General features: G+C 41.2%; 1 protein-coding gene across 1 annotated transcript in view; it reads right to left on the bottom strand.

The window, feature by feature from the left end:
- Window positions 1-13,001: 13,001 nt before the first annotated feature.
- CAV1 (caveolin 1, caveolae protein, 22kDa) overlaps window positions 13,002-16,061 on the bottom strand; it is a 41,268-nt gene continuing 38,208 nt past the window's right edge. Inside the window, exon 3 of the mRNA XM_006882662.1 lies at window positions 13,002-13,417. Within this exon, the coding sequence (XP_006882724.1) occupies window positions 13,076-13,417 (342 nt within the window). The 3' untranslated portion in view covers window positions 13,002-13,075. The remainder of the gene's footprint in view (window positions 13,418-16,061) is intronic.

Raw genomic sequence — 16,061 nt, 5'->3', positions numbered from 1 at the left:
GGTCAGCTATGGGTCAGTTCCCACTCCAGGGTTTACAACAACAATCAGTACTTTATTCTCCCATCTATGAAATGGAGGGTTATGGCCTGAACTGTGACCCTCAAAAAGATAAATGAGAGTCTGAATCTCTCGTATACAGAGAAAAATGGGCAATCTCTTCCTGCAATTAACTGCCTCTGAAAACCCACCAGAGGGTTAACTATTTGCTATAGGTCAGTTCAGACTCGATGGAACACAACAACAACAACAATATCTTCTATCTATTACTATGATCGTCTTTGGAAATAAAGATCTTTTTTGGACAAAAATTAAACCAAAAATCAAACTTATTCTTGTTTAGTGACTCTGAGTCATTGGGACCCATAGGACAGAGCAGAATTGTCCCACAGTGTTTCCAAGACTGTAAATCTCTGTAGAAGAAGACTGTTAAATTTCCCCCATGAAATGACTGCTGAGTTTGAACCACCAACCTTTTGATTAACATTAATCAAAACAAGGAATGAACAGGCCTTTATTGAGTGTTCTGAGAGGGACGCCAGTTGACCACTTGCAGAAGGGATAAGAATGGTGCTCTGGCAGACAGTTTCCCTTTATAGGGGCTTTTGTCTTTTTTAAAAAAAATTTTAATTTATTTATTCTTTTTATGTGTGTACCGTCAAATTGGATCTGACTGGTACAGGAGGTGATTGTTCCTCCTTCTTCAGCAGAGCATCTGGTGACTTTGAACCGCGCACCTCTGGGATTGCAGTACAGTTTCCTACCACTAGGCTACCAGAGCTCGCCTATAGGGGCTTTTAGGGAGACTTAGAGAGGGTGGTTGTTAGCTCTGGAATTTGGGGACAGAGATCCTGTCATTATATGATCAGGCCCAGGGCCTCATCAGGATCTCTGATCTTCTGGTCACCTTATCGGAGGATAGATATTATCAGGTTTCTGCAAGGAATGATCAGGCCTGGAGACAACTGGGACATTCTTCCTCCAATTCTTACTACTTTGCAATCCCATATGACTGGTGTCCTTATTGAAGAGGGAAAGAGGTAGACCCAGGAGACAAGATTGTTATATAAAAATGCATTTACAGTCCAACAACAAAAGAATTGATTGAAAAATAGTGGTTACATTCACATAATGGAATGCTATGCAGCACTTAGGAGTTGTTGTTGTTGTTGTTATGTGCCGTTGAGTCACCTGTGACTCATAGCGACCCTATGTACAACAACCCTAAACTCCGCTCTGTCCTGTGCCAATTGCACTGTCTCTGACACTCCCATCCCAATTATCCCAGTCACTGAATCAATCCACCTCATAGAGGGCCTTCCTCTCCTGCGCCGTCCCTCCACCCTCCCAAGCATGATGTCCCTCTCTAAGGACCGGTCTCTCCTCACAACATGTCCAAAGTAAGTTAGACAGAGCCTCAGAATCCTTGCCTCCAAGGAGCCACCCGGTTTAACCCTCTCCAGGACAAATCTGTTTGTTTTCCTAGCAGTCCATGGTATTCTCAATACTCTTCTCCAGCACCACAGCTCAAAGGCATCAATTCTCCTTCTATCCTCCTTGGTCATTGTCCAACTCTCTGATGCATAACAGGTGATTGCGAAGACCATGGCCTGTATCAGACGCACCTTAGTCTCCAGAGAGACACCACTGCTCTTCAGCACTTTGGAGAGGTCCCTAACAGCAGACTTTCCCATGGCAATGTGCCTTTTAATTTCCTGGTTGCTGGTGCCAAGACTGTTGACTATGGAGCCAAGCAAACTAAAGCTGTGTACAATCTCAATCTCTTCACCATCCATCCTGATGCTGCCAATTGGTCCAGTGGTGAGAATCTTTGTCTTCTTGACATTGAGCCTCAATCCATATTGTAGGCTGCAGTCCTTGACACTCTGCAGCAGGCGCTTCAGGTCCTCTTCAGTTTCAGCAAGCAGGGGTTTTTAGGAGTAGTGATTTTGAAAAATATTACATAACATGGGAGAGAGTGGAGAATATTATGCTCAGTGAACAAACTCAGTCCCATAAGGATAAATACTACATAAGACCAATATTGTAAAAACAGAAGGGTAACTACACTAAGATGTGTATGACGGTCCAAGGGAGGAAGAAGAGGAGGCCATGGGGTTAAAAAAAAAAAAAAAGCATTTGCAAGCTTAAGAAAGCAAAAGGCTAGCATTAGCTATGAGAAAGAAGTAAGGATCTTTTCATAGTGTAGAGAGACCACAGCCTTTATCATACTCTGGATTCAGACTATATTTTCCAGAATTGAAAGACAATAAATTTTATAATCTACCCACTTTGTGAGTACACCTCCTCTTTCCATCACAGGAGGGTCCAAGCAGGCACATAATGTGGAAAGTGTAGGAGGTTCAAGGCTTATAGATAGTTAGATGATAATAGTCAGGCTTGTCAATTTTCCTGCCATACTTCTGTTTCTCTTCATTTTTTCCCACAAGTCCTTGAATAAGTCACATTTTCAGTCAGGTGGATGTCTGTATGGCCACCACTGATTGATTGGACTTGGATGAGGCAACAAAACTAGGGAAAACTCACCTATAAGTCTGAGCCAATCAGATATTTGGCCTTGAGTTCCTGAATATAGAAACATAGGATACGAACTTAGAAGATGGTGGACCTTTGAAGGCAAATTGGGTATATTTGGAGCATTTTTTTGATTCAGTCAACATTGACAAGAACAAGAAGAAATTTGGTTTGTGAATGTTGTTGTCGTGTACCATAGAGTCAGAATCAACCCACAGCTGGTCCTCTGGCAGGTTTTCAGAGGCAGTTAATCACATGGGAAGAGATTACCCATTCTTCTCCTGTGGAGCAGCTAGTGGCCTCGAACTGCGTGCCTTTGAGACTGCAGCACAGCTTCTTGCCATTAGTCCACCAGAGCTCCCTGGTTTATGAATAGAGGCAAGATAAAGGTTTGGATAAGTTTAGAAAAGCTGGTAAATGAACCTGGTTCATTAGAACAGTGAAATGGAAGGAGGGGCTACTTGAAAATTTTTAATTTCAACGAGTTATGATTCTGTTTATACATTTAAAAAAATTTCATTTGCATCACAATCTAATGAGGAAATATACATTCAGGCCATCAGCTTACTGCACATTGGCATTTATGGGGTTTATTCAAGGTTTTGAGGTTGATTGAAGATTTGAATATAGATTCCAGTTTCTAAGTTCAAAGGGTTTTTTCCTGCTATAAAATGACTTCAGTTGATATAAAATACGTGTGTGTTTCAAGTGAATTGTTTTTCAGTTTTTTGAGTATTGGAAACACTGAGTCATACACACTCTTTTTGTTGGAAACGAGTATGTGGAATGAATGTAGAACCTGACTGCTTGAGGAAGTTGATGCTTCTGGCCGTATATCCAACCAACTGCATTCAGGCTCTCGAGCTCTTCAGTACCTCAGGACACTGAAAAGCATGGTTTCTATAAAAACACCGGATTAAACTGTAACATTTACTGCTGATAATGCTTACTTCATGAAAAGTTATTTCTCTACAGAAAAATAGCAAACGTTCATTTATTATGAATTTACTTCACAGCTGCTTCCCCGAGTTCCCTGGTTACTCGACAGAGAGGAAATTGCCCAGGACTGAGTACATGGAATTGTTGAGCCAGAATCTATTTCAAGCAGAGTTATTCACTCTCTTAGTGGCCTTGGGCAGTTGATAATGGTATCAACATGTGTTTGCTATTATACAAGGGAGGCTCTTGTCTTACTCATGTCGGCCTTGCTCATCTTTGTATTTTTTGTAGCACTATTGGACTCCGTACATGCCATTAGAGGAATAAAGCAAACAACTCTATGAAGGTGCGAGGGAATACACTAGGTGCTGTCTTTTAACCATTTGCTGTTCTTTTTTTCTCTGCTTGATCTCATATCATATTGCAAAGAGGTGCCACACTTGTTACTTCCTTCAAGGGTATATTAAGTTTCTCATAAAGAAGAGCTTTGGAGCAAATAGTCATGGATATTGACCTCACTGGGTAGCCTTGAGTGGTGTGTGTGTGTGTGTGTGTGTGTGTGTGTGTGTGTACCATCAAATTGGATCTCACTGGTACAGGAGGAGGTTGCCCCTCTTTCTCTATAAAAGCATCTGGTGGATTCGAACCGCATACCTCTGGGTTTGCAGTGTAGCTTGAGTGAAGGTTTTTGACCTCTCTGAGCTTGTGTTTCCTGATCTCCTAATAACACATGGGACACAGGGCTGTTTTAGGAGTAATATTTGTGAAATATTTGGTGTATTGCTTGGCCTATGGTATGCTTTCAATTTGAACCTCTCATTTTGAGGACAATATGAGAGACACAAAACAAAGAACAAAATAACTGTGAAAATGCAAATCAGGGACAAGTCAGATTACACCATCCGTGTGCACGCTGGGCAAAGCGCATTTCACAGAGGGCTTACTTTGTGTAAAAGTTGGCAGGTGGTGAAATCTCACCTTTTTTTCAAGGGCATGTGCAGTACAAATAATACCTTTCCACAAAGGGCTTTGACTAATGCCTAGAACAATTGTTGTTGTTATCAAGTCATAGATGACTCATAGCAACCCTATGAAAGAAAGTCCTGAACATGCATAACTTTCATGGTTTCTCTAAGTTCACAGAGTTTTTGGAGGCAAGCTACTTCGGAAGTGGAGGCCACTGCTACTTCCAATCTCATTAGTAGTTGAAATTCTATTATTAAACTGAAAGAGAGGAAGATTGTTGGTGATGTCTAATGCGGTTCAAACTGGCATCTGCTACCTTTTTTTTAAAGAGAATATCTTCTTCCTTTTGAAAACACCCTACCCTTTTTGTTAGTTTTGCATTTTTTCACATTTTCATTTCTGTCAATGTCCTAGGTCACTGTATAACTTATCCCTTTTGATATGTAAATAACTCAACTTTCTATAGCATCACATAATTTTTCAAAAATATATCCATTTTTTTTTCCCTGGTTGATTTCATCCACTTGTCTCATGCATAACTCTTTCCATTCCTTTCTAATAAAAAAATCTATTTACTCATTTGTAACTTTCAGGCTTTTTGGAATTTTGGGTTACTCATTACAGAGTGGAATTGATGAAGTCAGCAGCTGCTGGAAAACATCCTTTTCCTTGATAATTGTATCAACATGTGCTTGGTATTATCCAAGTAAGATATTTATATCTATCTTTATCTCACCTCTCTTTACCATAGTAGATGGAGAAGAGGTTGAGGTTGTTAGCAGTTACAGCTTGCTCAGATCCACAATCAACACTCTTAACACCAGAAGTCAGGAAATCAAAAGACAAAGTGTATTGGGAAAATCTGCTGTCAGGGACCTCTCTAGAATGCTGAAGAGCAACAATGTCAGTCTAGATACAAAGGTGAATCTAATCTAGGCTATGGTCTTCTTAATTACTAATTATGCTTCAGAGAGTTGGACAATGACTAAGGATGACAGAAGAAGAATAGATGCCTTCGAGTTGTCGTGCTGGAGAAGAGTCTTGAACTCATGGACTGCCAAGAAAGCAAATAGGTCTGTCTTGGAGAGGGTGAAACCAAGTCTCTCCTTGGAGGCTAGGATTTTGAAGCTCCACCTCACTTACTTTGGGCACCTGGCCAGGAGAGATCAATCCTTGGAGAAGGGCATTATGCTTGGAAGGGTGGATGGATGGTGCAGGAGAGGGAAATCCTAGATGAGATGGGTGGTAGGGGTTGGTGTGTCAGAGTTAGTGAGACTGGCTTAGGACAGGGAAGGGTTCAGAGCTGCAGTACATAGGGTTGCTATGTATCGCAGGCGACTCAATGGCACATAAAAACAATAACATACCATGAGAGGTTTGGAAGCAGGAGTGGCATCCACTTCCTAAATAACATGCCTCTGGAAACTTTGATAAATGTTGATAGTTGTAGAGGCTTCAGGACTTTTGTTCATAGGGTTGCTGAGTCATGCACGACTTGAAGACAATAACAACAACATCACTATATCAAATAGTGTATTAACATAGTAGCCCTTGTTAAAATTTTCATTAAGAAAACTCGTGTTTTGACATACTGAAATGCCCAAATGAGTATGATACAAGAAATCTTGAAGAAATAAACTGAAAATGGAAGCAGAAAAATGATTGAAAGCATATTATTGATAATGCCTTATTTACTTCAGGGTGAGTTAAGTGACTTCCTTTATAAAACACTATTGAATCAGAAATTTGGCGTCTTATGCCTTTATGGTTTCCAGGAAAACCTGACCTTCCGTCCACCTACCTGTCTAATAAATATTGTGTATTTAATGTGGCAATATCTCTGCCTCAAGGAGTTTACATTGCAAAGGGAAAGACTAATATTATATACATAGACAAATAATTACTAGCTGTGATATGTGTGTGAAAGAAAGAGGTAAGATGGTAGAGATTAAGACAAAGGTGAAGAAGGGAGGACATAGCTCAGATAGAAGATAGACTTCCGGTTTCCAGTCTGACTTGGAAATCAACACTCTTGTTTCTATAAGAAGAGAGAAAATGGAACAAATTGAAAATAAAGAATTCTCCTTAGATTCATCAGAGAATTGAGGTCACAGAGTCAAAAACTGGAGAAATGGGCCAAGCCAGAGATTCTCTCTCAGTTGACTGAGAACAGGAGCCGACCACTGGAGCCAGGGCCAACTGGAGCAAATAAACTGTAATAGATAAATTTCTGGAGACTGGTGGTTTGAACTCATTAACTCCTCCAGAAGAGAAAAGAGGGCAATCCTTTCCCACATGTTTTATAGCCTCAGAAACCCAATGGGGGCTCAGCTCGGAGTTGACTTTCACTTAATGATAGTGAGAATGAAGGTTTTTTAACGGACTGGCTTGAAAATTCAAAATTCTGGGAAGCCCCCAAACTTTCATCGGTTTCACCACTAAGAGCCTCATCAGGTTCTCATGGTGAAGATTAGAAAGAAAGAAAAATTTTTTATTCTTCTGATGGGGGGTGAGGAGCAGTAATATCTTTGAAATATACCCAGACCATTCTGTTCCTCGGTCTCCTCGCTGTCACAGAGGCCAGCTCTCAAGGGAAACTGCTATAACGAAGCCTTAACTGCGGAAAAGCAGCTAAGCCAACTCCAGTCCCCTCTATTCTGGCCCTTCTGTCTTAGCAAAGTTGTTGTGTGCTCTTTGGGCAACTCATTGCTGCTCCTCCAGTGAATTTTCAAAGACACTGAATCACATTGGAGGAGACTGCCCATCCTTTTCCCATGGAGCAGCTGATGGATTCAAACCACGTGCCTTTGGGATTGCGGTACAGCTTCTTACCAGTAGGTCACCAGAGCTTGCTTATTATATAAAGGGTGAGAAAAAGCCTAAAATCCTATTCTGAAGTTCACAGTTCAGGAACTGTGCTTGTAACCTGACACTGTTGAGTCTATTCCAAACCATGGTAATTTCCTTCCTGTGTTACATAGTAGAACTGACATCCATAGGCTTTTCTTGACTACAGCCTTTCAGGAAGTGGATCACCAGAACTTTTCTCTGTAGTATCACTGAGAAGGTTTGAACCACCAGCCTTTTATATGCCACTGAATTAGCACTGACTCATAGCTGAACTTCCAGGGGATTTTCAGAGGCTGTAAATCTCACAGAACGATCTAGTTAATGGTAGAAAGCATATGACCATGTCAAAAAAGACCCCACCAAAGGTGATTTCTCTATGGCGTTATACAGAATGCTTCTTTTTACTTGCTACTACATTGAGTGTACCAGAATGATAGCAGTGGATTATAACCAAAAAAGCTATATAAGACATAAACTCTAATTAAGAAGACATTTCTAGCAAAAGCCATAGATGACAGAAGAGACCAAAAACAAAGATCTTAGAGAAAAACAAAAAATATTAATAACAAGTACAGCATATATCAAACATTGTAAATCATAGCCATAAACACAAAACTTCATACTAAACACTGTTTACCTCAGTTTATGTTATCCAATACATCATGTCTAGCTTTCAATTAAAAATCACAAGGCACACTAAAAGGCAAGAAAACAAATAAACATCAGAACCAGATGTAGATATGGCAGAGATCTTAAATCCATCAGATTGGAAATTTGAAAATAATTATGATTCATAGTTAAAGCTCTCATACTGGGAAAGTGAAGGATTAGAGGAAGGAAGAGCCTCAATTAGATGGACTGACCCAAGTGACCGTAACAATGGACTTGAACCTGTCAGATATAATGTGGATGGCACAAGATAGGTCAAGGATCTTCAAGGCTAGACCAACATCATGATAGAGAAACAATTTCACTCTCAATGATTTCCTTTTGCTTGGATCCACAATCATTATCCATGATAACACCAATCAAGGAATCAAAAGATCTTTTGCAGAATCAGGCAGAATTTTGTTCTCTTGGACATCGGGTCCTTATGAGTTGGAGTTAATCTAAAGGCACCTAATAATAATAATATTGCTATGTGTGTCATGTATATTGTAAAGATTTTACCTTACTACCTTATTAGTTATTTTTTGTTTCTCCTAGTTTTGGCATATAGTTTAATGTTTTCAAAGAGCCACAACTATGAGCTTTTCTAAATTTTGCCTTTTGTGGCACATTCTGGATGCTTTCTTTACCTCTCACTATTCTCAACTCTGTGAAGAAGAATGAGAATTTTATAACCAGGACATTTAAATGCCAGCTTCCACACCAGGGAAAGTACGATTCAGCAATCTGAACAGAGTCCCACTCCTTTGGGCCGACACATATTATGATGCAATGAATATTTAGTTAAATGTGTGAAGCATCACCTATTTATTCCCAGGATGGAGTCAAACGTACTCTGAAGTCATTTGATTATTTTTTGCATCCAGAGATGGAGTTGCTTCCTGTGTGTGAGCCCAAACATAAGTAAAGCCTCACTTTGTTACTATGGATTCATCTGGAAACACAAATAATAAAACCAAAGGAAATAGCCTCCTTGGTTAGAGTTATGCCACTGATTTTACTTGAATGAGAGATGTGACTTCGTACAGGAGCTCTCTTTTTGGCCTCGTCAGAGCTATGGGTCCCTGTCACATATTAGATATGGATTTGTTGAATAAATACAAGTGCCAGATCAAGTTACTTTACTTAGCAGCCCTGAGACTCCTTGAGGACCCGGCAGCTAGGGAGGCTGTGTAGATGGGACAAAAGGAACTCCAGAGGCAGAGGGAGCAGAAGGTTTCCTGGGCAGATTTGCTTTAGAAGAGGTGGATGTAAGTGTAGTCAATGCCAGTAAGCAATATACCCCTTTGAAAAATCCCAACGAAGGCATCATACAGTTCAATACATCCCCCGGAATGTAAACTGAACTGTGTAATTTACCAAATGGAGGCAACTCTATCTTTTACACAAAATTGCTAAGGACTTAAACAACACAATGCATCACAAAGCATGGGATAAACAAACACTTGTTCTAATCCACAGTCAACACTCTTTTGGCATCAGCAGCCAGGAAATTAAAAGACATACTGCGATGGGAAAGTCTACTGTTAGGGATCTCTCCAAAGTACTGCAGAACAATGGTGCCACTCTAGAGACTAAGGGGCACCTGATACAGGCCATGGTCTTTGCAATCACTTGCTATGCATCAGAGAGTTGGACAATGACTGTGGATGATAGGAGAATTGATGCCTTTGCGCTGTGGTGTTGGAGAAGAGTATTGAATATACCATGGACTGCTAAGAAAATGAACAAGTTCATCCTGGAGAGGGTTAAACCAGGCTGCTTCTTGGAGGAAAAGATTCTGAAGTTTCTTCTGACATACTTTGGACATGTTGCAAGGAGGGACTAGTCCTTGGAGGATGTCATGCTTGGTAGGGTGGAGGGACAGCTCAGGAGAGGAAGACCCTCTGTAAGGTGGATTGATTCAGTAACTGGGGTAGTGGGGGTAGGTGTGTCAGAGACACTGAGGTTGTCACAGGATAGAGCAGAGTTTAGAGCTGTTGTATATAGAGTAGCTATGAGTCACAGGTGACTCAACAGCACATAACAATGCATCACAAAACATGGGATAAACAAACACTCTTTTGAATCTAGAATTTTAATCTGAAGTTACATATAGATTTTATCATAAATGACCTGCATCAAGCTTGTATCCATACCTGTTTAATCTAGAAGCTGGGCTCTATGAAGAAGAACCTGGCATTGGGACAGGAAGACTCATCAGTAACCTGTGTTATGCAGATGAAACAGCCTTGCTTGTGGAAAGTGAGGACTTGAAGCACTTGCTGCAGAAGGTTAAACACTATAGCCTTCAATATAGATTACATCCCAACATCAAGAAAACAAAAACCCTTGCTATCGAACCATAGGTAACATCATGATAGATGGAGAAAAGTTTGAAACGGTAAATGACTTCATTTTACTTGGATCCATAATCAATACTACATTTAGTACCGGCAGTCAGAAGATGTCCTGGGAAAGTCTATAGTTAGGTACCTCTCTATTTTGCTGAAGAGAACAATGCCAGTTTAAACATATGCCTGATTCAGGTCATGGTTTGTTTGTGGTTGGTTTTTTTGTTTGTTTGTTTTTGGGTTTTGGGGTTTTTTCCCCCCCCAGTCACTTGCTATGCATCTGAGATCTGGACAATGAGTAAGGACAGCATAAGAAAAGTTTATGCTTTGAGCTGTGGTGTTAGAAAGAGAGTACTGAAGATCCTGTGGATTACTGAAAGAACAAATTGGTATGTTTTTGAGAAAGTGCAACAAGAGTGTTACTTAGAGGCAAAAATGATATAGCTTCATCTCACATACTTTGGACATGTTCTTAGAAGGGGCTATTCCTTATAGAGGAACATGGTGCTTGGAAAGGTGGAAGGTCAGCGAAGGAGAGGAAGATCTTCAACCAGGCAGACTGACACAGTGACTGCAGCAATGGGCTTGAGTGTGTCAGAGATTGTGAGGAAGGCACAGGATGGGACAGGGTTACGATCTGTTGTTCATAGGGTTGTTATGAGTCATACTCCACTCGGTGGCACCTAACAAAAACAATTGAAAAGTGAAAGCCCCTCTCTTCTCTATAAACACCCTGAAAACATGTACATACACACCGTGGACATGCTGAACATATACCGTCACACATACCCTTGTTCCAAGGAAAAAGAAGTGAAAAGTTGACTGGTGAACTGTTAAACATTTTTATTGTGTAGACTTATCATCTTTGCAGGACATGCAAAATAAAAAAAAATGTGTAAAATATATCAGTAAGCATATAAAATCTCTGCAGTCTTTCTGACCCAAAGTCAAAAAGAGGTACAAAGCATTTAGGTGGAACAGACATGTCTCAGGATACACAGTTTACACATTGAATTGTCAATTTCTGAAGTGATTTTCCTCCTCTAAAGATAAAAAATATCTTTACATTTGAAAGGTTTTCAATATAGTACATTTTTAGTTCTGTACACAGTTTGAAGGTAAAACTATGTCCACGCCAGTGTCTGTCTTAAATGCACAAAGTTAAAAGTCAGTAAGGCTTTATAATTAAAGTGCTAGGGGGAGGAAAGAAAAAGAAGCCAAAAATGCATGTTTGAAATATACTTATGTAAATATAAAGAAAAGCGTAACTGAAGGTTAAAAAAACAATCCCCAGTGGCAGACTCACGACACAAACAGGAGGAATAAAAAGCTTTTGGATGTACCAGGCGGCTTTCTGGATGACTCAGGCTTACAGGTAAAATGAATTCCTCAGTTTGCATTCAGAAGAATTTGAACTTATTCCAGCCAAATCACCTCAATCTTTTATCACTTCCTCCTCCCCCATCTCACCACACAAGATGGATCAGGGCCAGAGCTCCTGGTAGGGGGAAGGGCCACGTGTCACAGCATAACGGGCTTGACAGTGCTTTACTCCTAAGGGGTTATGTTTGCACCAACTGACAGTGTCATACAAAGGCCCCCATGTTGACAGCCCTTTCCCCTGAGGCCCACTGATCAGCTGAAAAAAGAGAACACAATGTTGAGCCACTAAACCACCCCGGTGATGGATTAGTTTGGATTCAGGAAAGCGTGATTGTTCTTGAAAATAAACGAAGCTGAATAGACAAGCTGATCTCATTCAGCTGATGAGAGGCGGGCAAAGTTGGCTTCTACCCCAGCCAGCCCAGTCCAGGCTCTGCTCGGTTTGTCCACCTGAATTCACTTCATAGTATTATTGTCAACCCTATTTGATACGGGTCAAGATGCTACATGATCAGGCACAAGAATGTGCTTCATCAGACTCTTAAAGAGTCAGAATCAAGGTTGGATAAGGCGGCGATGGAATTTTCTAATTTTGGTCGCTGGGAAGGCTGCTGACCCATGAAAGTTGATGAGTTAGACCCTGTTTGGAAAGGAAAATGCGAGAAATAAGAAGACCCTTGGGTGCTTTTATCTGTATAACAAATATTCAGGCACAGAGATTATCCCAGGTTATAAACTTCCAAGCAGAGTAAGGCATTAGTCGGATCATGTGAATGCAAAGGAGTTTGTCTGCTAGCTTGAGGAGAATCTGTAGGTTCCACTGTATCATTGAAATGAAAGGCAGCAATCCACTAACTCTTCAGATGATCAATTCTTAAGTGAAAAGTTTGCTCAAAATTTGCCCACAGACCTGTGTACCCAATGACTGTAGCCTCAAATTCTTCTCTTTTGTAAAATCAACATTTTGGAGTAGACAGGTGAGTTTTTTGTTTTGAAATTTTCTCAGTTCGTTGTATATCTCTCAACTTAGCTCTCAGCAGTGTGTCCATCAGCCAATAATCCTCGTGCCAATGAGAATGTGAGGAAAATGTATGTGGATTTTCAAAATTCAGACAGGGTAGTAAACCAGTACGAAATAAAAAAAATTATTTTAAAAAAATCACTAAAAAAAAAATACCCAGCGGGGGAAAATCAAACAGTAAAGGAAAAAAAAAAAAGAATGAAGATAGCTCAGGAAAGATATTGAATAGTTATGATGGGGAAAATTGAGGGAGTGATTTCTTTGTTCTGAACCAAGATGCTCATTCATGACTTGTTGCTGGACTTGCAACTTGAAACCGGCATCAAGAAAATCAAAAGAATGACCCAAAAAGGATAGCATCCTTCTATCCTCGGAATGTCACTTAGATTTCTTTCTGCATGCCGATACGGATATTGCTGAATATTTTGCCGATGGCCTCGAAGAGCGGGTCACAGAAGGTGTGCACGTAGATGGAATAGACACGGCTGATGCACTGGATCTCGATCAGGAAGCTCTTGATGCACGGAACAACTGCCCAAATGTGCAGGAAGGAGAGAATGGCAAAGTAAATGCCCCAGATGAGCGCCAGGGGGATGCCAAAGAGGCCTGACAGCAAGCGGTAAAACCAGTACTTGGTCACAGTGAAGGTGGTGAAGCTGGCCTTCCAGATGCCATCAAAGCTGTGAGTTCCTTCCGGCTCTGCAATCACGTCTTCAAAGTCAATCTACAACGGAGAAATGACAGAACATGAGCTTGGAATAGAAGACCAGACCAAAGCACTGCTCAGGACCCGTTACTATATATAGCTTTCTTGTGCGGACTATGCGTGAGATGTGTGAAGTCACTTTGCCAACAGCAGCAACATCACTCATAACTTGTGGAAATTACAGCCACTTGGGGTCCACCCTATTGATTCAAAGGAAGCCCTCATGGTGTCTGTGTTGTGTGTTCAACTGCCAACTGACTGGCCAGAGCTTGCAGTCTATCAGATACTCTGACGGAGGAAAATGGGCAGGTTCCTTCTTTAAAGATTGACAGCCTCAGAACCCTGGTGGAGGGCCAACATGATGGGCATGGACTCCACAGCTGTTGGTTTGGCTTGTGCCCAGTGATTCACAGGTTATGTGCTTAGTGCTCATTGACAAAAAGGCTGGCAGTTCAAACCCACCTTGTGACTTTAGGAAAGAAAACCATGGTCATCTGCCTTTGTAGAGACCACAGCCCAGAAAACACTATGAGGGTCTAGAACTCTGTCATCACATGAGGCGATGAATATCATTCAGCAATAACCGATAACCTGGTTGGATTTGGGAGGTGGAATCAAGTGGTCTTTGGAACACATTCTGTAGGTTTCTATGTGAAAGGTTGTGTCCTACTGGAGTAGGAGAAATGAAATCATTATTCCCTGCCTTAAAGTCAAACAGGCGAGGGCGGAAGACTCTCAGTCAAATGTAAACAACAGGGCATCAGTTAACCACACTTGGGAGACAGTTCCACACAATAGCACATGGTCATTAGTTCCTAATTGATTAGTGACTCCTCAGACATTCAATCAGAAATTAAGTCACTATGAGTGAGGCATCAAGAAATCTTCATGCAGGTGGTGGACATGAGCGAGGCTTCGAAACAGTGTCTGACTGGGAGAGGAAAGAAGAAAGGATCATATAAATGGTGCGAACAGTCATAAAATGTCATAGGTAAAGGAAATGTGTGAGAGCAAGGCTGGGCCAGCAGATGGGGACCGGACTAGACTTGACATGTGTGTTTGCTGTTGTTATGTTGCATCAAACCAACTCTGCCTTTTGGTGGCTATGTGAGCGATTACAACTGTCCCTAGAGTCTCCTAGGCTGTCCTCTTTACTGGAACAGATCACCAGACCTTTTTGCCAGCAGAGCAGCTAGCAGGTTCAAACTGCTGAGCTTTTCAGTTAACAGCTTGTGCACTCCTACATATCTCAAAACCAAGCCCACTGCCCTCAAGTCAATTCTGACTTCTGGTGACCCCCGCACATTGGGCTTCTGAGGCTGCAAATCTGAACAGGAGCAAACGGTCTCACCTTGAGAAGTAGCTGGGAGCTTGGACCTGCTAACCTTTAAGTGAACAACAGCCCACCATGTAACCTACTACATATTCACCAGGGCAAATCTACATACACAGTTGTGTGCTGTCATGTCAGAACATCAGACTCATAACTGACACTCCAGCCAGTTTTCAGAGGCAGTAAATCTCATGAGAAGAGATTACCTATCCTCCCACGAAGCAGCTGGTGGATTCGAACTGCGTGTTTCTGGAATTGCAGCACAGCTTCTTACCATTAGGCCACCAGAGCATAATGTGCCAGACTGTTAACCAAGACTTTGGTGGTTGGAATCACCAGCTGCTCTTTGGGAAAAGAATGGAAAGTGTCCTTCTCAAAAGATTTGGTATCGTTGGAAATCAAATTGCTAGGAGTTGGAAGCAACTTGACCATAGCGGGTTTGGGTTTGGTATTGGAGATGTTACAGCTGACAAAGTAGCCACAATCTTTGCAGTCATTTATTAATGAGTTTGACAACAATGTGTAGGCTGGAGAAACAGGAAAAGAGATCCAAAGCAGGAAGATTTATTTGTCACTTGTTCGAAAGGCCAAAATTGGATGAATGGCCATGGGGGTGAAAAATGGATCTCTGGATGTTAATAGGAAGCATCCATAGAATGTGGATGTTTGAAGGTTGAGGGACAAGTATTGAATGAGCTTTGAGATTTGCTCTTCCTGCTACAGAGACGAGAAGTAACATTAACAGTGAGAAGAAATTGAGAAAGGGAAGGCATTTAAAATAAACCTTAAGACAAAAGAGATTCCATTTTGAAGTAAATAACCTCATAATAGAGTTTAATATGGAAAAATGATGGGACTTATCAGTGGTCCAACCTGCAAAGCCCTGTAGTTGCCCCCTTTGGTGGCCACCAGGCTATGAGATTGTGGTCACTCGGCACATAAGACTTACCGAGTTCTCCCCCACATAACATTTCTCTGTGAGCTAGGGTTTCAAAGCAAGCTGGAAAGGATAATTATTACATTTGCTTGGTGAGGAAGCAGAGGTACAGAGGTGAAGGTAACATGCTAATTTTAAGCATGGGGCTAAGATGTAAACACAACACGCACTTCGGGCTCTTCCTCTCTCACTGAATAGTGTTCATCTAAGGAGTCTTTTAAGAGTTATGCAAGCTGAGACATAGGATTAAAAAACACACACATACACACACACACACACAGAGAGAGAGAGAGAGAGAGAGAGAGAGAGAGAGAGAGAAAGGATGAAAGTCACGCAACTGTCGAGGACTTTTGTTCATAAGGTTGCTTAAGAGTCGCCTACGACTCAACGGC

Source organism: Elephantulus edwardii, unplaced genomic scaffold (genome assembly GCF_000299155.1).
Source record: "Elephantulus edwardii isolate Elephantulus edwardi_28Jun2011 unplaced genomic scaffold, EleEdw1.0 scaffold00022, whole genome shotgun sequence".
NCBI classification, from domain to species: domain Eukaryota; kingdom Metazoa; phylum Chordata; class Mammalia; order Macroscelidea; family Macroscelididae; genus Elephantulus; species Elephantulus edwardii.
Note: the sequence above shows the minus strand (reverse complement) of the source record. Positions and strands in the feature narration are given on the sequence as shown.